At 32.3% G+C, this 24,790-nt stretch overlaps 1 protein-coding gene across 1 annotated transcript in view; it reads right to left on the bottom strand.

The window, feature by feature from the left end:
• The window catches only part of LOC126884763 (KAT8 regulatory NSL complex subunit 1), a 111,389-nt gene extending 88,371 nt beyond the window's left edge, over positions 1-23,018 (bottom strand). The window contains exon 1 of the mRNA XM_050650981.1: positions 21,152-23,018. Coding sequence (XP_050506938.1) covers positions 21,152-22,422 — 1,271 coding nt within the window. The 5' untranslated portion in view covers positions 22,423-23,018. The remainder of the gene's footprint in view (positions 1-21,151) is intronic.
• Between the last annotated feature and the right edge of the window lie 1,772 nt (positions 23,019-24,790).

The following is a 24,790-nucleotide window of genomic DNA, read 5'->3' as shown; positions in this document are numbered from 1 at the left end:
CAGTAAATGTTGATTAGTAGGGAGCGGATTTTATGCTAAATGCATATTGCATGCATATTTCGCATATTTGAGAACTTTACTAAATTTTGCATATTTTTAAAAAAACATGCATATTTTGAGCCTATTTAAAAACATTTAAGTAAAAAAAAATTTAATTTTTTAATTTGACACAAAATATTTCCCCTCACAGGCTGTCGTATCTATTAATTCGAGAACTACCTGAGGAGAGACGGCTCATTCACTGCTTTTTCATTTTTTCTTAGAAAATACCCGATTTTTACACAAAGTACAGTAGAGCGTCGATAATCCGAACTAATTGGTACAGGGGTAGTTCGGATTATCAAATTGTTCGGATTATCAAACATATGTTCAAAATACATACAAAGCTCATAAACATAGTACATATTATGTACATACGTTATAGTTACAAGGAATAAAACACCTGCATAATAAACAAATATAGGTATTGTATGTATTTCTGCATAAACAAAACAAAAATCCGCGGTCATATTTTGCCTATATTGTCATATTAAATCCAAAAATTCCGTCCGTGATCATATTTTTTAATTTTATAATTTTTTTTTGCGTTCGGATTAGCGATCGTTCGGATTACCAGGGTTCGGATTATCGACGCTCTACTGTACTTATATAGTGCTTATAGTACGCCGTTATGAAATGATTGTAGGATGTTAAAGTGATGAAGGACGGTTTACCGGGAAATCCGAATTTTATTTACTTTTATTATATTTAATACAATTTGTATCCCAATTTAGTAGGTCTATAATTCTGGTTATTCTTTTAAATCCCCTATTGTTAAGAGAATTTACACCTTTAGCCATAATTTTACTATTTTCTAACGGAAATTGAAATATTTATGCTTTAGATCAGACCCCATCTTTAAACGGCTTTAAAACTTTGGAGGACAATATGCGAAATTTTTAATGGAAATTTTAAAATTGATTTTGGTGCAGAATTTTCGGCTTTAGCAAGTTATTTTAAATACGCCCCAATTACTTCTGTTGATGTTGAAAAGAGTTTTTCAAGTTATAAAAATATTTTATCTGATCACAGAAAATGTTTCCTCGTAAAAAATTTGGGAAAATACATTGTAGTGAATTATAATCGAAGATAGTGATATTGTTGTTTTATTTTAAATAGGTATCTATTGGTATCAGTTTTTGTAAAAAATGTGAATAAATTGCATATCGTCGCCTTAATACTATAACTTGATAACTCGAAATTAGTAGTTTTGAGATAAACGAGTTTAAAGATTTTAAAGATATTTGTGCTGCTACCATGATGTTGGTAAATACGGAATTCACTCTGCGACTCTAAAATACTGTTCCTTAACTTTTTGGCAACTGATCTATTTAGGAATATGGTGTAAATTTGTTTTCCAATATGGAAAAAAACATGAAAAATTAAAGTTATCAACTTTTAGCACTACCATAATGTTAACATTTGGTAATGTCGCATGTTGTGCTAAGTCGCATATAAGTGAACTTTTTAACACAACTAATATTTTAAACATTATTTGGTTGAAAATTAGCCCTCTGCCGTGGGGGTTGCCAGATCTGCTAACAATTCTCGAATTCTTGCATTAAAATGAACCGAATAAACAGATAGCAATTATGTGGTAAGTTCAATGGTTTCAGAGAAACACGTGCTAAAACTAGATAACTCGAGTTATCTAGTTATAGCATTCAGTGTATGTCGTATTCACGATTATTTCGATTAAATAATAGCTTGATAACTTATCTTGTCAAGTTTTAGCACTGAATATTAGTGGCATTTGAGTTTTATCAACTTTCGTCAATCATAAATAAATACTTAACCCGTTTGAAGTGAGCTATCAAGTTTTTACACAATATGGAGGCAAATGAAATACATCTTGTGAACTAGTTATCTCAAAAACGTCAATTTTGGAGTTATCAAGTTATAGTACTAAGGCGACGATATATAAAAAATAATGATTTTATTTGAAAGATAATAAATAAGATTGCCGCCCACCCCTTATAAAAGAACCCCCTAGAATAGAATAGAACAGAAAATTTGTGGTTTCTCCAAATGCACATTTTTTGAATGTTTGTGCATATTTTGCGCATATTTCGTAATTTTTTACTGCATATATATGCGCATATTTCATCAAAATTGATCGCATATAAATCCGCTCCCTATTGATTAGGTATACGAGAATCTCAAGCGCATTTTTCATGAGTGTGCGTTTCTTTGTTTTGACCGTTTCAACTACTTATTAGTATAGTCTGTAACGTCGCCCCCGTTAGGTAAATTATTCTGATTCGATTTTTTGCACAAACTTACTCAAAGAAATATATCCGTATAACAATCCTTATAACAAGTACACAGGGTGTCACGCGGTACCGCGGTCGAAAAATTGTTTAACCAATTTTTGTTAACCAAATTCACAAAAATAATTTTTATCTACTCTATCTCATATTATGTAAAGCAGCGGTTCTCAATCTGTGGTACATGTACCACTGGTGGTACATATCATTATTTGATGTGGTACACAAAACACACAAAAACTTAAAATAGTAGTACATAGTAAGTCTTGATTATATAATCTAAAAATATAGAAATATAATAAAAGAAACTTTAGATGGTACATGACTCAAAAAGATTGAGAACCGCTGATGTAAAGGTTTTATTGTGTGAAAATTGTAAATATAGATAGCAGTTTAAAGTGTGTCTGAAGTAACAATATATTTTTTTTTTCGCACTTTTTTTCGCTTTTACTTTTTCGCACTGGTTTTTAGCACACTTTCATATAATTAAACATCCTTAACTTTCGCCTTCGGGAGGAAATCAGACACGCCCTTGCAACGGCAACTGAAATGCTCACAAACAGCGACCACGGAAGCAAAGATGGATGACAGAGGAAATATTGGATTTAATGGACGTCAACTAAAAACAACAAATCTGTAGGAAAAGATGAAATACCAGCTGAGCTATTGAAGTTAATCAACGAGGAAAACTTAGACCTTCTTCTTGGACTATTTAATAAGGTTTACAATACAGGGACTATCCCTAAAATATGGCTTGAATCAGTCTTCATACCACTGCCTAAAAAGAAGAACGCCAAATTATGCCAGGACTTCCGCCTTATAAGTCTATTAAATAACATTCTGAAGCTTTTCTTGCGTATCATACAGAACAGAATATATTATAAAAAATGTGATGAGGTCACCGGTCAAGAACAATTTGGCTTCAGGAAAGGTATGGGGACACGAGAAGCAATATTCTGTCTTCAAACACTGGCACAAAGATACAAAGATCAGCAAGCAGACCTTTTTATCTGTTTCATAGATTTTGAGAAAGCGTTCGATAGGGTGAAGCACAAGACCTTGATAGAAAGATTGAACGACATCGGAGTCGACAAAAGATATTCTAAAATTATAGAGGCTATTTATTGGAATCAGACAGCAATCATAAAGACCAATGGTAAAAAATTCGAATCAGAGTAATTTACCTGATGGGGGCGACGATACAGCCTAGACTAATTTGAACATATTCAGTAACATTTAATTTCTAGAATCGGCTGTTTGTGTGAATCAGAATCAACTTTTACTAAATGGCATTGGGAAGAGTATACTTTTCCTAGTTGGAGTCTACTTTTACTAGTAAATGTTGAATATAAATCTTCATTTTATATTTATAATCAACTTTTACTGAAACCAGCCGTTAGAGTTGACTCCAACTAGTTGGACTCCAACTGGATAATCAACTTGAACTGTAACATATATAATGAATAGTAGCATGACATCATTAATTCAATTTCTAAATATACTCTTCTATATATTTATTTTTCTTAATACGTATGCGAATTGGGGTGTTATGAATAGGATTGTATCCAACTTGGTGTCTATGCATTTTGACGTTGCGACTCTGACAGAAATTGTGGGGACATCTGTTGACTGTCTCAATTTGAATCAAACATTTACCTATTGGGCTGACCAACTATCTCCCTATATAAACAATGTTATTATTTAACACAATAAAATTATAATAAAACAGACAACCAACATTACATTTAATTTTATGGCATGAATACTTTATTTAGACTTGTCTGAACCTGAGTTGATGAATACTTATCAGTGTTTTATTAGATTTCGCAAGCTAAGGAAGTTAGAAAATCGTGTTATAGTAAAATGTGTTTGATAATGGACATCCGATTTATAAAAGTATATTTTCAGCACTTGTTTTTGGGAATACTAGGATCAAATAAATTTTACATATTTTAAAAGATCTTAAAATATAACGTAGTGTACATATTTTTGTATCAATATTACAAGCGACAGTTAAAAATTAGTGTAAATATTGCTGTACCCATATGGGCCCACTAGGCAGATATGTAGTCTAAACTTATATTTTGGTAATTTCACTGAAAAAGCACTAGAGGAAGCTTTAGATATGGTATATGAAGAAGATGATGTAACAGACATGTTTTTTGAGTCGCCTGAATCAAACTTGAATGCTCGTCAACTTTCTGCAGGTGCGGAAGTTGTATCTGCAAACTCTGAACGTCTAGGAGATGTATAATAAGACATAGAAGAAAGTTATTATAACGATTGGCAAAACGTAAATAATTCTAATTTAGTCAAATAAAAATTAATACAATGTTTCTCTGCCAGAACCTACAACTTATATGCCATGCAACTTTCCAAAAGGGGATTACAGTACATATTCAGAGATGAGTTGTGTGCAACGGTTTGAATTTATTTATTTATTTATTTATTTACGGGAAACCCCCATTACCAGTACAAAAACATAAGTTAAATTTTTAAGACAGGTTAGATCTTATAACTAGGTATATCCAAGTTAAAAAATTCAAAGTAATTATAATTGTATCAGACTTAATGAATCTAGATCATTGAGATAACTAGTATTATAAAAATAATAATTTTAAACTATTAAAACAAAAACATTTAAAACAAACCTAATACTATGTAACACAAGATAGGTACCTCTTTAGTTGGTTCAAACTGTATTTAAATAAGTCAATCTGCAGATTATTGGCCAAAGACATGCATCTGTCAAGAGGATTATTCACACCATAAGTTGTTCTATGAAAGGGAATTCGAAAAGTTGGTTGTTGCCTTAAATCACGACGTGGTATGTGGAAAGTAACATATTCTAAGATATTAGGACAATCTAACAGACCATTAACCAACTTAAATAAGAATATTTGTGAAAATCTATCTCTACGGATGCTTAGTGGAGTCAATGAAATGTGTTGCCAATCTCCATGTAATTATGATTAGCTATAGTAATTCCACATTTAAAAGCACACACTCTTAAGAATCTATGTTGTACTCTTTCCAAATAAATCATGTGATTTTGAAAATAAGGAGACCAAATTATTGAACAGTATTCCAAAATTGGACGGCGCTATGCATAACTCGACCAAGCGCCATTTCTTTAATATCGAGATAACAGAGGATTCTGGTGACACATAGCTAAAACTATCTTGGAAAAAATCCCTGTTATTGTCACGTTAACGGTTACTAAGAAAAACAAAATTAAACCAAGCGACATTAATCCACTTACCATTAAGCAACCAAGAAACGAAAAACTTTGAAGCCATTTATCTCAAAACTATGTTTTGGTGCTTGGTCGAGTTATGCATAACGCCGTCCAATTGATCTGACCAAACAACAATAAACAACCCTGACAGTATGAACTGAAAAGTATTGGCAATTTCTTAGCACAAAACCAAGCATTTTACTACTCTTTACAGCTATTGAATTAATATGATTTATAAAAGTTAATTTCTCATCAAATATGATTCCCAAGTCTTTGAAATGTAGTAACATATTTAAGTGGTTGATTATCAATGACATATGAATACTGGTATTTGATTATTTTACGTGAATTATTTATAACTGATAAGTTGCTAGAAATGATACAACCCAACGTGACACTCCCTGAATTTAAAGTATTTTTGGCAATTCTGTTAGTAAGCGGACATAATAAGCTACCACCCAAAGCAAGCTACTGAGTTGGCATACGTTCCAAAAAATGGTACTGACCAATATTTACGTATCTCATCGACATAGCCCTTCAAAATACTTGGGCGATACATCGACAATCAGGGAAGAATATTAGTCACATTAGAAGGAGTGTAGAAGAAGTATTTGTGTATTTGTTAGGTAAGAGTATATTTATGCTCTTTCAAAAAAGAGGTCTGCAAGTAGATCAATGTGCGGACAGAGAGGAACAGTGAATGGGTATCGGAAATCGGAAGACGGAGAACTTTGTAAACCGATAGTATATAATATAAGAGTATATTTTGTACAAACTCAGAAAATGTTCTATTCAATTTTCAATGGGAAGTAATTTTCGAGTATCTGAATTGAGTCAGGTTTGACTGCAAGGATCATCTCTCTACCTGAGCCAGACTACACCCTTAAATAGAGACTAGGTTACATCACGTCATATTGCAATCTAAAAATTTATGCTCCTTAATTGACTTTTAAAATAATATAAACTAATACCAAAGACCTCTAGATGATACTGATTTATAATTCTTGCATATCTATCTAAAGGAGAGTAGTAACCATAGTTTGTTCGGTGAAATGGTACAAAAAATGAGATAGAACGATTTCTCCTATTTCTTGAGGGAATCCCAATGTGTAATTGATTCAATAGATCTGTACAATATATTGTACAATTTACTAATTTGTACAGAAATATTAATCCAGCACAAATCCTGCGATCTACCAGGGATTGTAACTTAAGTTGCTTTTCAATTTCACTATACTCATGATCTACTATAATCAACTTAAGTTTATAAGAGCACACCCGCAAGAATTTATGCTGAATGCTTTAAATTGTTGCAATGTGCACTGCATGATATGGAGACCATATCACCGAAGCATACTCTAATCTAGACCTAACTAATGAACAATAAAGAATTTTGAATGTATTTACAGAAAAAGTTTTACAACTCCTAACTATAAAACCTAGCATTTTTGATGATTTCACTGTAATTGTATTAATGTGTTCCACAAAAGTTAAGTTTTCATCAAATGTAACCCCTAAATCCTTAATTTTAGAAACATAATTCAGTGTTATCCCTTGTAATGAATATGAAGTATTCAATTTTCTAATTCCTTTAAAGAAGCTTATGTGACAACATTTAGAAATGTTTAACCTTAGCTTATTTATCCTACACCATTGATCTACTCTATCAACATCTTCCTGCAGAAGTTTTTGATCCTCCAAACTGCCAATTACTCTAAAAAATTTCAAATCATCTGCAAAACCCAGGGCTTCACAGTTCTTAAAAGATTCAAAAATACTATTTACAAATAAAACAAAGAAAATCGGAGAACGGTGTACTCCTTGGGGAACTCCTGAGGTAACATTTATAGAATATGATTGATACGAACCTATTTTAACTCTTTGCTGACGGTGAGACAAAAAGCTCTTAATCCATTTTAGAGTGTCTATGCTAAACCCAACATTATAAAGCCTATTGAGTAATGTGTGGTGATCTACTTGGTCAAAGGCTTTGGAAAAATCAGTATATATAGAATCCACTTGTTGAAAGTTTTCAAGTGCTTTTGTAATTTGCATCTGATACGATAATAAATTGGTGACCGTAGATCTACCTGCACAAAAGCCATGTTGGTTATTGGATATTAATCCTCTACAGAGCCACTTCAATTGATCACTTACTAAGCTATCAAATAGTTTTGGGATTGATGACTGGATACAGACACTCCTATAGTTAGTAACAAGATTTTTTGCCCCACTTTTAAATATAGGCATTATAAAACTATGCTTCCATTTATCTGGAATTAATAATTTAGTCCAGTAAACTTGCCTGCGGTTGGACCAATTACCAACAAGCATTATGACGCAGTAAATTTGAATTACTCCTCCTAGTTTAAAAACGAGGTATAGTTACCTGGCCGTTATTTATTGTTTTTTTTTAATAGTAGGATAGAAAATGAAATACGAACATTGTTTTTGATATTATTATTCAAATATAAAAACAAGAGCAAATGGTTATGGCTGGTTTTCCTCTTTTAAAACACACAGTAAATAAGATTCTATCACTACATTCCATTTATTGAAGTTATACTTCTTTACCGGCGATAGAGGGTGAATTTTTATATGTTAAAACCTATCAGCCCGGCGCATGCGCATTATAACTTTGTTCTGATTTGATGTTCAAATGACATGTCAAAAATTATCCGAGATGGCAGCTGTAGGACAGCTGTGGTTTGGAGGTAAAGGTAAAGGTAAACAAATGTATAATATATTAGTTTTATTGTTGTGAGGACAGAAACAAAAAAGTTTATAATATTGTAGTGACTTTTAAATAGTTTTTAAAAGCAACAGGTACGTAATAATTGTTAATGTATCATGGATATAAACCTACCTATTTGATCTGCCAAAATACATAGTATGTAATACTTTTATTTATATAATTTGATTACCATCAAATTTCTATCAATATTCACCTAATATATTGTTTTCTTACTCTATGTTTTGTTGTATTTTTTCAATTCTAAATCATTTCAATTCAAAATTAAAATAATTTGAACAATTTTCAAAATATCAAAATATCACAAGTTTAATCCGTTTAGTTAGTTGATCTTCGTAAATAATGACACATAGTGTCTGTGGCTAAGCGTTGAAGGCGAATGAATTCCAATACCAACCGCGCTTATCAGCGCTGGTTTGAGTCCCAATATAAACTTTCTTTTTTGTTTTTTTTAATACATTTTATGATTGTAAGTATATTTATTATATAATTGTATTTTCAGAAAATACGTATTTAGTTAAAAAATTTTTCGACAATTAATGTTCAGACATCATTTGTGGCTTGTTTAATGTGTTTGTGTGTGTTTTATTCTTTTATTATTTTAATTTTTGGCACTGTTCTAATAAAAATGTTTGAGAAGTAGTAAGTATAAATTAGTTTAATATTTAAACAAAATATAAATAAAAAGTATATTAATTTCGTTTAAATCATATAATAGAAGTATAACTTCTTACATGCGTACAAAGTACACACACAATCTTTTTTAATATAAAATTGAATTAGGAATGAAATTAAACAATTAAGAGAAGTACTGCCACATTTTTGTTGGATTTAAAAAATCTTTTGGCAATGTCCGATGACTAAACACAATCGGAACGATTTTCTTTACCCATACATAACTATTGATGGAACATGGATCCATTTTTGCACTTCAGACAAAAAAGGATGCTCAAAACATCAACACACAGTGTGGTGTGACACATCAACATCAAAGGCGGTGAAGGCAAAGACCAGAGCTAGACTAGAAATCTGCTCGTCTCTTTTTTTAGATACAAAAAGATATTGTTCAAAATGATTACAGAAAAAGGGTACAAACAAAGGTATGGGAATTTGAAGAAAAGTGCCCTGGTCTGTATTAAAAAAAGTTTATCAAGATGATTGTTCTTACAAAGAAGTTGTTGTGAAAAGGAAAAATTACATTAGTTTGGAAAAAAATTGTTTGAAAAATTACAGTGTTCGCCAGATTTAGATCTATGCAACTATTTTCTTAAAAAAAAAACAACTAACTCTGTTTTAGAATGAACAGCAAGAAAAATTACTTTTTGGTAGGGATAAAAAGTTAGGAATAAAGCTTCCTATCAAATATACTGAACAAAAAGAAACATATGAAAAAATTAACAAAAGTTATGCTTTAAAAACACTGTTTTCTTCAACAACCTGCTCTCACAGTTCCAGTCTTTGCTTTAACTCACTTTAGCTTTTTCGACTAACACCACATCATCAACATACATATTATAATATCAGTAAATCCCTCATTAGAGTTTACTTAGGTCATCATCATCAATGGTGCTACGGCCCTATGAAAAAGCCTCGACCTTCCCAAGTCTATTACGCCAATCAGTCGTATCCATTGCCAGTTTTCTGCATGATTGCTGGTTTACTTAGGTATTATTTGAATTAACACGAATGAGAATAAAGATGGTCATAACACTAAGCTCTGATGCAATCATAGACTTTCTGTTCTAATACTAGCTTTTAGCTCAAACCACTCATTAACAAAGTATAGCTCTGATTCTGCTATCTCCACAATAAGGTTCTAACCTAAGCTGCACTGGCAGTATTAGGGGAGGACTTGGGTTAGAATGTTAGATGCAATAGTTCATCTCCAGTCTATAGAATTATTTCATTATCTGCCTTATCTTTCAGGATAAAAAATTGTACTTCCAAATGAATCACCAATTACACCATTTCAAATTTAACAATGTGTAAATATTAACATATTCATAAAAAGATTATAATCAGCTGATAAATTTCTATAATAATCATTTGTAAATAAACATATACAGCTTTAAATGTCTATAAGAAACAGTACACAGTATTTTTGGAGGTGCGCAATTGCACAAGAGTTAAAATTTCTAAGGTTTGCAAAAAATATACACAAGAACAAGAAGGAAACTATAATAAAACTAGAGTAGAATTTAAGGATCACATTACAACATTAAAAAGCACTAAGGTTATGCCAAATATTCTTGCTTACTAATTTCTTAACCTTCATCGGACTGGCCAGGGTATTTTTTGACCCCAAATCACAATATTTGGCTGTTTATACTTTATAGATCTTATTTTTTAATCGGCATTCTTCCATCTATCTGTAGTTTATATATTTTATTGGTAAAAAATTATGTATACAAGAACATTTAACGGTTAGATTAAATTTAATCTTCTATTTTATAATCTGCGGTCTCCTAATACCCTGGCCAGCCATCATATCAAATGCATTCTAATAAAGTTGTAATAATGCGGGAATTTAACTACTAATAACTAACAACTCGAATAAAATATTAATCAGTAGAATGTATTTTGTAGAAATCTGTATGATTTTGTCTAATAAATGTTCAATACTATAAAAATAATGTGTTATTGTTATAATTTACTTTTCGTATAGACATAGTTTACGCATTATAGGTAGATCTGTGGATATAAACATCAGAGACATGACTCAAAACGAAAACGTGGTGTTGACCAACCAACAATTTCAAGAGTTTTTGTCGAGATTGTCGGTACAAAGTGCTCCCGACACAAGGACACCAACGTAAATGCCTTCATTAGCGCCATAGAAATCTATAAAGAGTGTGAATTAGTGTCTGACGAAAATGCATTTCGTGGAATCGCGATGCTTTGGAGTCAACGATACTATTTCGACATGGAAGGAACTTAGTTTGCTGAAGGCGCATTTAAATCAAAGCAAACACAAACGAACGAACGACTTCGTTCGTTAACTTTATTGTATTTGTACAGCGAATCGAGCACGACCGAACGAATTCGTTCGCATTCGCACATGTTCCAACCGATGTCGGTAAGTGAGCGAATCATCAAAGGAAATCGTTGTTCAATGTGGACAGTGGATAGACGGTAGCGAACGAATTCGTTTAGAAGTACTGATTTAATTTATTTACAAACATTAGTTTGAGAGGGTTGTTTATTGTGTAGTTGTGAAAACATAATTTTGCAATATGGAATATGCCTATGAAACCCAAAATCGAAGCTATATAAAATAATAAACAGAAAAACTGATGCTTGTTTTAATATTTTTATAGGAATGGGTTGTGATGTCTCTGAACTAAAAAAATAAATTAACTTCTGGCATCATTTAGACGAGAAAGACAAAAAGAAGTAGTTTGCTTTTAAAAGCCTAATGTTTTATTGGATAAATTTCAACCCAGAAACACTAATGAGGTAACCAAATCAAATTAATTGCTGAAATTAATTAAAAGCAAATTTATTTTGATACACCAATTTTACAATTTATTATTTGAACATAATATAGTCATAATATCAAGAGCAAGTAACTTTTTCGAGGAAGAATTTTAAGAAAGCTGGTTCTTTATTATGTTATTTTCTAAGCTCCCTCAAACAGCCTATAATACCTGCTATTTTTGTAAGCTATTATTGTATTAAAATTTACCCAGCAAGAAACACGAAAATAAACTTAAACACAATGTGTGACTGGCACTGGCCCATCTTAAAAACATCTGCGGGCAATATGCCCTCCCGATCATCAAGGAATGCGAACGTTCGCTTCAATGTAAATGGCCCTACTTTGTAGCGAACGAATGACCAAGCGAACACCTACGAATTCGTTCCTTCGTTCGTGTTCGCTTTGATTTAAATGCGCCTTGAGAATTACGTTCGGTCCGAAAAAACCGGCATATCGCGTATACCGCGAGCTATTTGCCGAGGAGCAAGACGGAAAAACGACAGTGGACGTCTTTGTTTGCCGCTGTAGGGCTGTCTTAACGCAATTAGAACCAGGCAGCCTTACAGAAACGATCCAGCTAGATATGTGTATGGATTATTAAACAAGGGGATTCGAGAAAAGATTTCCAGAGATTCCGTTTCCACTTTTACGGAGCTGCTTACAGCAGCACGGAAAGTTGAAGATACATTTGAGAAACCTTGTTCTAACAAGAACGAAGCACCCACAATCGAGAATCGTACGAAAAACGGCCGCGATGTAGCTGTTGTGGTGTTCTCAGTCATTCTGAGGATGAGTGTCGACAATTACGTGATCGACAATCCACCGATCAACCTGCGACTTCGAAAGAAATTGCGAGTTCTTCGCGTACAGTCAGTGCTACCGCCGAAGCAATTACTTCGAATTCGCCGCGGAATAGTCTAAACACGCCGTTAACTTCTTACGGTTGTGGTAAACCGGGATTTATTAGGGCTAACTGACCAGAGAGTAGACATACGGAAGCATCCGCGATAGATTTCTCTTCCGTAGATATAGCTCTAGGTTATGAACGAGCTCGACCCAACGAAAGAAGATGGAAAAATACCTTCAGAATGGGGGGAGAGCCTACCGGCTATGCTAATACGGGAAATAGCGCACCAAATTCACTACCACTTTACCGGGTGTCACCTGCCAAGAGAGAAGTGCTTGGTACCGCGTTGGATAGACCCTTGGTAGAAGACATTGTCGAAGAATACGGAAGTGCTTTGGCCGCGCCGGTTGTATTAGTGCCGAAAAAGGATGGTGGTACAAGACTTTGCGTAGACTATCAATGTTTAAACGCCGTAACTAGTGGCTCGTATCCGTTATATGACTTGCGATTGGAGTATCAGCAAGTGAACGTCGTGGAAGTTGATCTGGGAACAACTGCAGTGATATCGAATCGGTTACCTCCGATAATTATGAAGGAAGCTCCAACGCCCGTAGTGCCAAGACGAAGACGCTCCAGGAAGAAAACTGCAACTTCTGCTGGTCCCTCCTCTAGTGAGTTCGATGCCAGGGGGGAGACTGTAACAAACTAATTCCTTACGATACGCCCCTGGAGAGTGACTGTAATCATTAGGATCGTCAAATGACACATGCTTTTGCAACAGCCCTGTGTTCTGTGAAGTGGCCTAAATGTACACGATATTTAGGCCACTTCACAGAACACAGAGCTGTTGCAAAAGCATGTGTCATTTGGCGTGTCAGTTGTGTCAGCATGTGTCACTGTAAGTAAGTTCTAGTATATTTAACACATTTGCGGACCCCTCTTCATATGAACAAAGTAATGTCCTTTTGTAAGTGTCTGCATAAATACAGTTGTGTCTACCAATGGGTTAATAAGTACATCTTAAAACAGTGGTTCTCAATCTTTTTGAGTCATGTACCACCAAATACTTTTTATTATTTTTGGATACCAACTGAAATACCTATCTCTAAGTGATCTAATTAACTGTAATAGTGGTGCAGTTTTTGTCTGTTTTGAGTTTTGTGTACCATCTCAAATAATGATATGTACCACCAGTGGTACATGTACTACATATTGAGAACCGCTGTTACTATATTGAAGCAGTTGTAAACAATCCTCTATACTAAAACTTTTTGATAGACTAATGCATGATCAATTAAAATTTTATTGTAAAGAGCGTCTAATACACAATCAACATGGATTCTCTCAGAATAAATCAACGGTAACAAATTTAGGGCCGGTATTTCCAACCTCACTTAAGCCAAAGCTTACTTTAAGCCTTTGCTTAAGCTTAGATGCCTGTATTTCCACTTCAATTTGAGGCTTAAGCCTAGGCTTAAACCAAATAATTTTAAGCTCGCACGGGAGTTGGTTTAAGCCTTTGCTTAAAATTTGTTTTCTGTTTTTTGAGGTTATTTCTATAGATTATTAATTATAGAGTTGTTTTGAAAACCAACTTTTAAGTAATAACGTTATTATTGGATTATTAAATAATAATCTATTAATTTATTAATCGTAATAACGATTATTAAAATTCTTACTACTTTTGGAAGGTGTATGCACATGAAAATTGTTTATTTCTACAATGCTTGGTAGGTATACTTATTTTACAAAAATAAACTTACATTCCAATTTGACATTTTAAGGAATATATCCAATAAACAAAATTACAAAGACGGATTCTATTGCTTATGCAAAATAACAATAAAAAATATAACCAGAGAAAATATAGACAATAAACTAAAAACACATGTACCATGTACACAAAATTAAGTGAAGTAAAAATGACATTGATACAGATGACAAGATAAAATTAAATGTCAACAGTAGTGGTTTTTACCTCAGTAACTCTGGCACTTTGACGTATTCAGAGGTACCAAACCAATTAACTTTACAGCTGAGCATCAGTTTAGTTAAGAGAATGATGGAAATACGGCACCCAGCTTAAGCTTCTCCTTAACTTTTGACACAGGCTTAGCTAAGCAAAAGCTTAAGTAGCTATTGAAATACCGGCCCTAAGTACTACTCTTTGAACAAAAAATAATAAACACGTTGGAGAATAAAAGTCAGATGGATACTATTTATACTGACTTCTCCAAGGCCATTTGACAGAGTAGATCATAACATCTTATTAGGAAAATTAAATGCTTTTGGCTTCAGTCATCAATCCTTACAATGGTTCAATAGCTTTTTAAGAGACCACACACAGCAGGTAAGAATAGGTTGTTTTAATTCAAATATAATTCATGTGACATCAGGAGTACCTCAAGCAGCTCACTGTTCACCTTTGTTATTTAATATATTTGTGAACAATATATCAGAATGTTTTAGAAATTGCGATTTCCTGATGTTTGCAGATGATTTGAAATTATTTAAATCCGTAGATTCAAATGTTGATGTAACATTAATTCAAGAAGATTTAGACTGGTTGAGTATGTGTGTGTTCACAAAGAGGGGATGGCATTAGATAAACTTTTTGCCACAGATATTTGAAAGTTGAAGATTGAAGATGTCATATTAAATTTTTATTTTAGAATCTTTAAGAAATTGTATGATAATATCATTAATAGTTTTGGTATTGAAGCTTAGTAGATGTGAAATATTCAGCGGTAAACTTACATTCCGCTCCTAAGTCTAGCAATTAGTGCTTTCGTATGGTTTTTATTAAGTTCACAATAGGGCTTTTCATTCACAGTCATTTGTTTCGAGCTTCTGTCATATGTCACATAATATTAATATATCTACGTCATACGTTATTGGTATATACAATGATACAAACCAAAGACGTATGGCGTAGATATATTAATATTATGTGACACATGACAGAAGCTCGAAACAAATGACAGTCGATGAAAAGGCCTATTAAAGATTATATGATTTAAATCTGCAGTAGAGTAGTTATCAATCACATGAACAGAGGGAGTTGATACGCATTCCTATTTTAGCTAAATGTGCAGGAAAATTGCCATGGTTTAATCTTAAGCGACTTAGGGATGTGGAATAAAATCGAGTAACGTGATAATCAAATATATGTGGGATATTTTGCGGAAGTTGTGGGTGTATGTAAGTGTATGGATTCCTCGAAGTTTGTACAAACTTAAGCCAAATAGTTTCCCATTTCTTTCTTAATTTTTTATGCGATTCTGGAATGTAATCGCTGGAGATTTTTAAATCTACTATTTCATTTAAAGTTGCTGAATTCTTTGCCATTTCATCCCCTATCTCATTTTCTTTGATTCCGGCATGTCCTTTTACCCAGATAAAGACCAAGTCATTGCTATTATTTTTAAATCGAGCGATTGTCTTTCTAATATGGCATAACAACTCATTGTTGTGTTTTTCGGTTATTGGTTGTGATATTGCCTCAAGAGCAGATAAAGAATCTGATAGTATAACCGTGTCTCCAAAGTTCTGTTCAACCGCGTAAGTTAGGGCTCTTTCAACAGCATAAAGTTCGGCAGTGAAGATAGATGTACATTTAGGTAGTCTAAAAGAATTACCACTTTTTATATTAGAAACATAATAAGCGCTACCTACACTATTACATGTTTTTGAACCATCTGTATAGATGTATTTATAATTAGAAAATTCAGATAAGATTAATTTTATAATTTTATTGTTTTGGCATGGTAAGTTTCTGTATGTAGGTTTTATGATCTTTGGAAAGATTGCGATTTCCTCAATAGAAAGGTTATATATCGTCGGTCGAGTGTTATAATGTTGTATTAGCATATTTTACAGTTTGGCAGGAAAAGCAATTTAAAAAAATGTTCACTGTATTTTCATTTTGAGGCGCTTTCGTTATAGAAATTTTTAATTTTTATATGTATAATGAAATAATAAAGAGTTATTTATAACATTTTATTTACTTAGTATTTATTTAACAAACAAAAAGTGCTTTGAAAAAAATTATAAAATGTTGATAGAACATTATGATTTTATGGAAAAATCAACTTTTACAAAAATGTAACGAAATTGTTCTAACAACATCGTGTCGTGTACTTAATATTCTAGAAAAATTAATAAATTAAGGAAAAAATTCAAAGTAATCAAAAGACACGAGTTTCTTAATAATTTTTTACGAGAATTTGGCTAAATTTACTATTGCTTTGAAATGTCGGAAAAGTTGCATTTTGATGTTAAGGGCATTTCATTGTCTAAATTGTTATTAGTTAAACGACCTTTCTTTTGTTTGGATCATTGTGCTGCAAAAACTTTTGCATCATTGATATTGCTTAAAAAAAGGTTATATGAACTGGGAGTCCACAGGTGGCAAAAACTTAAAAAAGTTTTTTTTAAATGCAGTAGTTTATCTAAAGGTAGTAAGCATTTCCCTGGGTTCATCACAAGACTTTATCCATGGTAAAGATATTGAAGTAGTGGTTAGAAAAAATCTGTTTGTTTTTCGTACTGGAGGCTTAAATAGAATTGAAACTTCAGTGAAGGGTCCATGTCCATCATGCTGATATTTCAGCTCAATATAATGTATTCTGAGAGAAGAATATCTCAACTGCTTTACTATATTTCTTTCAGTACACAATTCTGGATTCAAATCATAGAACTTTTGCACATTCAACGAAATTTCAAAATATTCCTGATTCGAATCTCAAAATTATACTGTTCTAACAGCAGAAATACCGGATTGCTATTGTTTCCATCTGATAGAACATTATAATATTAAGCTATTTTTAAATTTGTCACTTAGAACAATTTAATATTGTCTAAATCTAAAGATACGATAAAATATTTATGCGGGAGTCGATTTTAATAGAACAATATGACATCCCTTAAGCAAATTCTGTACATATCCCGATTTTCACCAAAAGTGCTGATAGAACATTATAACACTCGACCGACCATATGGGTAATATTTGTTTAGTGTTAATGCTAAAGTTGTTAGTTTCTAGATAACCATCTGTAAGAGGGGGAGAAGTTTTAATTCTCCAATAAGAATTTGTTAAGTTATATTCAGTGAGACTGTTAATTTTACTTAATAATTTATGTGAGTCTAAAGTCCTGGTCTTTAATAGAAACTTATTAGACAAGAATTCTCTTCTAAGGTTTAGAGGAGGTTCCTGCGCTGCAATTCTAGCAGACCGGTTGAGTATTTGGTGTGAGAATAATATTTTGCATTTAAATGTTGCTAAATGCTGCTACGTAAGCTTTTTTAGAGGTAATAAAAAATATGATACTTCTTACACAATTAATGAAAATGAATTGTCTTATGTTAAAACAATAAAAGACTTAGGGCCGGTTGTTCGAACGCTAATCAACATTGATCACTATCAAATATTTAATTACTGTCACAACTGTCAATGTCAACTTTGGTTGGGTTGCTGAAAACATAGTTAATTATAATTATGAGATTAGTTAGTCAATTAACATAACAATTATTAACATAATTGATTAACTAATTTCATAATTGTCATCAATAATTATGTTTTCGGCAACCCAACCAAAGTTGACTTTGACAGTTGTGACAGTAATTAAGTATTTGATGGTGATCAATGTTGATTAGCGTTCGAACAACCGGACCTAAGAGTCACATTTGATGAGCAGTTGCGTTTTGTGCAACATATAAATAATGTAACAGTAAATGCATTAAAATCTTTGGGCTTTATCATTCACAACTGTCTGAGACTATCTGTATGGGCTTTAAGAACAGGATATTATGCTTTGGTTGTATCTAAAGTGGAATATGCATCTATTGTATGGTCTCCACAATACCAAGCTCATTCTACTACGTTGGAGAGATTGCAGAATAAATTTTTGAGATATTGTGCATACAAATTAAACATACACATTACTAATCATGATTATACCTATATTTTAAAAACACTCAACATGAATTTATTAAAAACTTGACGAGATAACTCTGATTTGGTATTTGTGTTTAAATTAATAAATGGTTTAATTTGTTGTTCTGAACTTCTCCAATCTATTAATTTATATGTTCCCTCCAGAAGTCTCAGACATGTTGATTTGTTTTATATACCTTTTCATCGAACAAAAAAAAATAAAAAAAATTAAGAATTACTTTACTCTAGTTAGTAGAAATTACAGAGATTGATTTTATACTGTATATTTTGTAATGGGGGTAATCCTGTATATAAATAAATAAATAAATAAATATAATTAACATTCCATGGGTTATTTTGTTTACTGCTCAGGACGGTGATCGTTACATGACAGTTTTCCTTGTGTTGGAACAAACCTATTCTAAACTGTTATGTGATGATAGTTTCAACTACTGAACAAATTTTTCAATCCTGTATAACTCTATTCGCAGTGTGCAAGTGCTTGGAAGGGAATTGAGAAACGATCGTGCGCGAATAGCAGAGAAATATTGCCACTTTCTTATAATACTTCATATTGTCAATTGAAATTGTCTAATTGATGTACATTTCATATATAATGTCATTGAAGAAGAAAAATTATATGTTGCTCCACAATATTGATATGATATGCAATTATTATATAAAGGTAAATTTAATTAATTGTTTTTTGCTTACAGTACTGCATTTAAATAACTAATTTTCTTTACTGCATACAATTGTTTACGTTTTAATAACATAACCTGAATCTTATTTTTTCTTATTATTTTTTTGGACTATGGCCTTGACAATTATCCAGTAACCAGGACTAATATAATTGGCCAATATCATTAAAAGTGCGAATAAAGTTGCAGAGCGTAGAAATAGGTGTCGCTTTGCCGAACTTGCACAGTCCCAATAGGGTCAGTCAGGGTAATTGAAAACACTATTTGAAATATCATGACATCTAAGCATTTGAAATTTATTTACAAATATACTGTTTTATATTATAATAAAATAAAAGCTTTTGGCTACTTATTATATGATAAGTCTACAGTAGAATGTCTTAAAAACTAGTAAGAAAAGTTACAAAAAAATAAGATATTCAAAGTTTCCATTTACCCCAGAAATTCGAAAAAAAACTAAAAAATGGGGTAAAAGTAAACAACAATCTCAGGCTTTTAAACACGTAACAATATGGTCTTCAATTTTGGCTAACCATGCAGAAGGCACCCTAGTTCCATCTTATCAGTTGGTATGTTTCTACCCTTTATGCAGTTGTAAATGATGCAATGTGGAATACTGTAGTAAGCAGCGACCTCCTTATATGTTACTTTTTTTGTTTTAACATCTGTCACCTCATTTTTAAATTATTCAAAGAGTATTTTATTGGTTCTCTCTTCCGTATGTACTTCCTTAACATTTTAAAAATGGCAAGACCTGTAACCTTAACATAAAAAATTGATTTCCATTTACCTCTAACAGGTGTTTTCATTTACCCCATGCTCAAGATTTAAGGGGGTAATTGTGAACACTTACTGTACTGACTTCTTGTAGTAAATAACATTCAAATTAACATTGTAGGCAATATAAATATTCTTGTAGCTATAAATTATATAATCAAAACCTACTTAATACAGAGAGATAAAATTTGTAAAATATTGGCACTGTTCTAAATCGATTTTGTGTTTAAAAACAATCAAATTTAAATTGCACAGAATGGACATTCACTTAGTATGTAAACAAATGAATAACATACCACACAATAAGCAAAGATGGAATTGTAATTCTGTGTATGTGATATTGTTGTAATATTTCATTTCTAGCCCTAGGGAGTACTGTTTCCAATTACCCTGACTGACCCTACTAAGAACAAATAATGAAAAATTGTTCATTGTCCAAATTGCCTAATTTATAATAGTTCAAATAACTTCATCCAGTGTAGTAGAGTTTGTCTCATACTATCCTACCAATAAACAAATTAAAAATGATAGGTTGGAAAATAAATGAAGCAAAAATATTGACTTATCCTTTATCTTCAGAACAAAGTCCTTAGATTAGAACAATGCTGAATGCCCCTTGGTACGTGCCAAACTATGTGATAGAGCAAGACCTCAATGTGCCATCCATAAAAACAGTAATAACAGAATATTACAAAAAGTATACCAAGAGACTAGATTCTCATCCAAAGGAGTTACTAGCAACTTCACTGATGACCATAAAGATGCAGGACGCCTGAAGAGATTCAAAGTAGTGGATCTAGCAAGAAGATTCGAATAATCTGTGATAATTAAACTTATTTTAACTTGTTTTAATTTAATTTATGTAAAGAGGGTGATCACTGGATCTCCCTCTACAGGTCATTTAATTTTTGTCAAATAATTTACCTATTGTTCTCAGTTAAGGACAGATTGTAAATAAAACATTTAAAAAAAATTCTTTATCATCTGTTTTTACTGAGAATACATTATTATAATAATTAATGGATCAATTCTAAAATCTTGCATGATAAAATTCATGAGTCTAGATCAGTTCCAACTTCCAACCTAAGTTAAATGTGAAAAAAGAAAGGTACTTACATGCCAAGATACTGTTGATGTGGATTATTGTAACTTTGCATTTCATCACAGCTTTCTCCCCCTGAACTACTCTCAGTAGCCTCAGAATCAACTTCCTTCTGCATTACACCAGTTTGAGTCTTCAACTGAGCAGCTACTTTCTGCAACTCACTTTTTGTATCTGAGGGCCAAGGGATTAGAGTAATACCTCCAGTTACACTTGTCCTTGAAAAAGGAACCTCTAAGGAACCAGATCCAAAGTAAGTTGGAATAGTTTTTTGTCTTGCCACTGTATTAGCCTGTAACGTTGTAGTCGTTTCTAACTTTCTCACTAATGTCTTTGCCGAACTATAAGATAAGGGTTTCACTTTGTCTGTGTATGATAAAGTTTTACCGAAAATTGATACTGGCACTTCGTGGGGTTCCTTTGGCTTTTTAAGTGCATGGTGAACATTTTCAAACACTCCAGCCACCTCACTACTAACATGCTGTCCTAGAAGTCTTGATTGCAACTTATATACCCGCCTTTTCAGAAAATCTAATCTTCGTTCTAATTTGGTGTGCTTGGTTTGTAATAAATTGATTATTTCTTTACCTTGAGATTCCTTCTGCTTATCAACAGTGTCCAATTCATCTTGTTGGTCATCCATGCTCATATTCATTACATCAACATTTTCCAACAATGCCTTTTCAAAAGATGATAAGTTGTTAGTTAAATCTGTCCCAGCAATTGGAAATATATCATCATTTTCAGCATTTATATCATTGGAGCTGTTGTTCAGTCTATCATTACCTTCTATTGACTTTATCACTTGCATTATGTCCTCTACATTTGTTTCCAAATCTGGTGGAACTGACAAATTCTCCAGTAATTGTTCCATATCTATCTTTCTATCTTTTTGAATCATAGAAATTTCTAATCCTGTCTTTTGAAGGCCCATTTTATTTTCTTGGTCGCCCATAGATGATGGGCTACTATTCATTATATTATCCGAGGCACTATTTAACTTCTTATAGTAACTACTAAGCGTTTTTTCCGAGTCTAATGTTAAAGAACTTATTATTTCGTTACTGTTTAAATGAACCTTACCCACATATTCATCACCAACTTTCAAGTAAGCCTGTTTATCTTGCACTAGGAATTTGTTTTTTCTGTAACTATTTACTGCAAAATCGGGTTCTAAACAGGACTTTGGGGGTAAATCAAAATTCTGTGTTTGAACCGTCTCCGTTAAAGCAGGGGCCATGACCTCCACATGGGGATGCCTCACCGAGGCTGTACGCAATCCCATTCATCCAGTGTTTTTGAAATCAAATTTTATCATGACAAGATTCATCAGACAGTCTTTTCGGGTATAATGAGTACTTGATCTATAAACAGCAATCAAAATCGACAAATAAGCAACCTTTAAACGCGTAACGAAACTATACCGGCTAGTTCCATAACAAAAACAATGAGCACAATTTTCACTGCGATTATGGGGTCGTGATGATGACAAAACATTTGGAAATTTACGCGGGCTCGCACAAAATCTGCATTTTTTCCTTGTTTATTCCATTTCTACCATTAATTGCGGGTTTAATGCAGCTGTAATGAAACGGCACACTCCCACGTGACGAATAGAAGCTTACGAAACGTTTTATTACGAAGCTTGCTAATAGAGAACACACACTTAATATTGCACCATTATAAATCCGATTACGGATATCCGTACACTTTATTTCATACGCACTATTTTACTCTAAACTTTTTAATAATAACCAACTAAAGATTAAAACGTAAAATGAACTCTTATAGCATAAAAATTAATTTCTTAGTTTATCCGAAAATAACAATGGCGACCAGGCGACATTCTTAAAAACAGCCGAACCACAGCCGAACGGTAGCTTACACGGAACATTGGAAACTAAAAATGATAATGCATTGTTGCCAAGTTTCTAAAATAAACATAATTCTAGATAAATAACAATTTGTATTTATTATTAATTATACGCATGTTAGCGCTTGTTCACAATGGACGTAACCATAAGATGAACGTAAACCGTTATAATTTCGTAAACCGTAATTTGTACATAATTTTATGCAGCGTTCACAATAGACTTAAATTTTACGTAAAGACAGGCTGTCTGATACTAATTTAAGTCTATTGTGAACGCTGCATAAAATTATGTACAAATTACGGTTTACGAAATTATAACGGTTTACGTTCATCTTATGGTTACGTCCATTGTGAACAAGCGCTTAGAACCATGTAAATTTACAGAACTAATAATTACTTCTTTCGATGTATACAGCTTTAAATACCAGTTTATCAAATTACTTATGGTTTGGTAAAATTCCGAAATTATACAGGGTGTCTGCGTAACTTTGCACCATATGGGAAACTTTTTTAATATCAATTTTACGAAAAAAAGTCCTTCTTTATAAAGTGCTCTGCATAGTCTAAAACCTAAGGTGCAATCATCAGATATCAAATTTTGTCAACAGTATACGAGGTATGTCAAAAAATATTAATTTCGCTCAAGAGCAAACTACCTTTATATTTCAAAAGAATTTATTATGAAAAGTTATTTGTAATAAAAAACCATATTCAAATATGCAATAACAGCCATCTACGAGAAAAAAAATTTCTGAGATTTTCCTAAATTACTGATTCCGAACATCATTTTTATTTATTAGACCTGTAATAACTCTTTTATTAATAATTTTAGGAAAAAAAGGCATTCTTCATAAAAATCTGTGCATGGTCTAAACCTCAAGATGCAACCATCAGTTATCCAAGTTTGTTAATTTTATACGAGGTGTATCAAATATGAATTTAGAAAGAATTCTTTCTATATTCTTTCTAAATTCATATTATTTGACACACCTCGTATAAAATTAACAAACTTGGAAAACTGATGGTTTTATCTTGAGGTTTAGACCATGCACAGATTTTTATGAAGAATAAGTTTTTTTCCTAAAATTATTAATAAAAGAGTTATTACATGTCTAATAAATAAAAATGATGTTCGGAATCGGTAATTTAGGAAAATCTAAGAAATTTTCTTTTCACGTAGAAGGCTGTTATTGCATATTTGAATATGGTTTTTAATTACAAATAACTTTTCATAATAAAATTTTTTGATATTTTGAAGTAAAAAGGTAGTTTGCTCTTGAGCGAAATTAATATTTTTTGACATACCTCGTATACTGTTGACAAAATTTGATATCTGATGATTGCATCTTAGGTTTTAGACTATGCAGAGCACTTTATAAAGAATGACTTTTTTTCGTAAAATTGATATTAAAAAAGTTTCCCATATGGTGCAAAGTTACGCAGACACCCTGTATACAGGCTCATACATAATAAATATTGTAGTTATAATTACTAACTAGAAGCTATTCAGCCTGGATGTTTTAAAAAACGTGTTATGACATAACTTGTGATAAAATAGTCGCAAAATATAGTCTATATTCCTATTTGGGTTTATTTAATACTTTATGGAAATATGATTTAAAAAATTCCCGCAAAACATTTCTATCTGATTCATGTGATTGAAGCGATTGAAGTGATCGAAATGGGTGTGTTTGATTGGCTGTCAAACTGTGCGCATGAGCAGTAAGAACAGGAACGGCTAGTTGGTCGAACCTCGTGGTTGTCATGACTTTCCGAGCGG

Source organism: Diabrotica virgifera, chromosome 5, assembly GCF_917563875.1.
Source record: "Diabrotica virgifera virgifera chromosome 5, PGI_DIABVI_V3a".
In the NCBI taxonomy this organism is placed as follows: Eukaryota; Metazoa; Arthropoda; class Insecta; order Coleoptera; family Chrysomelidae; genus Diabrotica; species Diabrotica virgifera.
The sequence above is the reverse complement of the archived record's forward strand: the minus strand, read 5'-3'. Positions and strand labels throughout refer to the sequence as shown.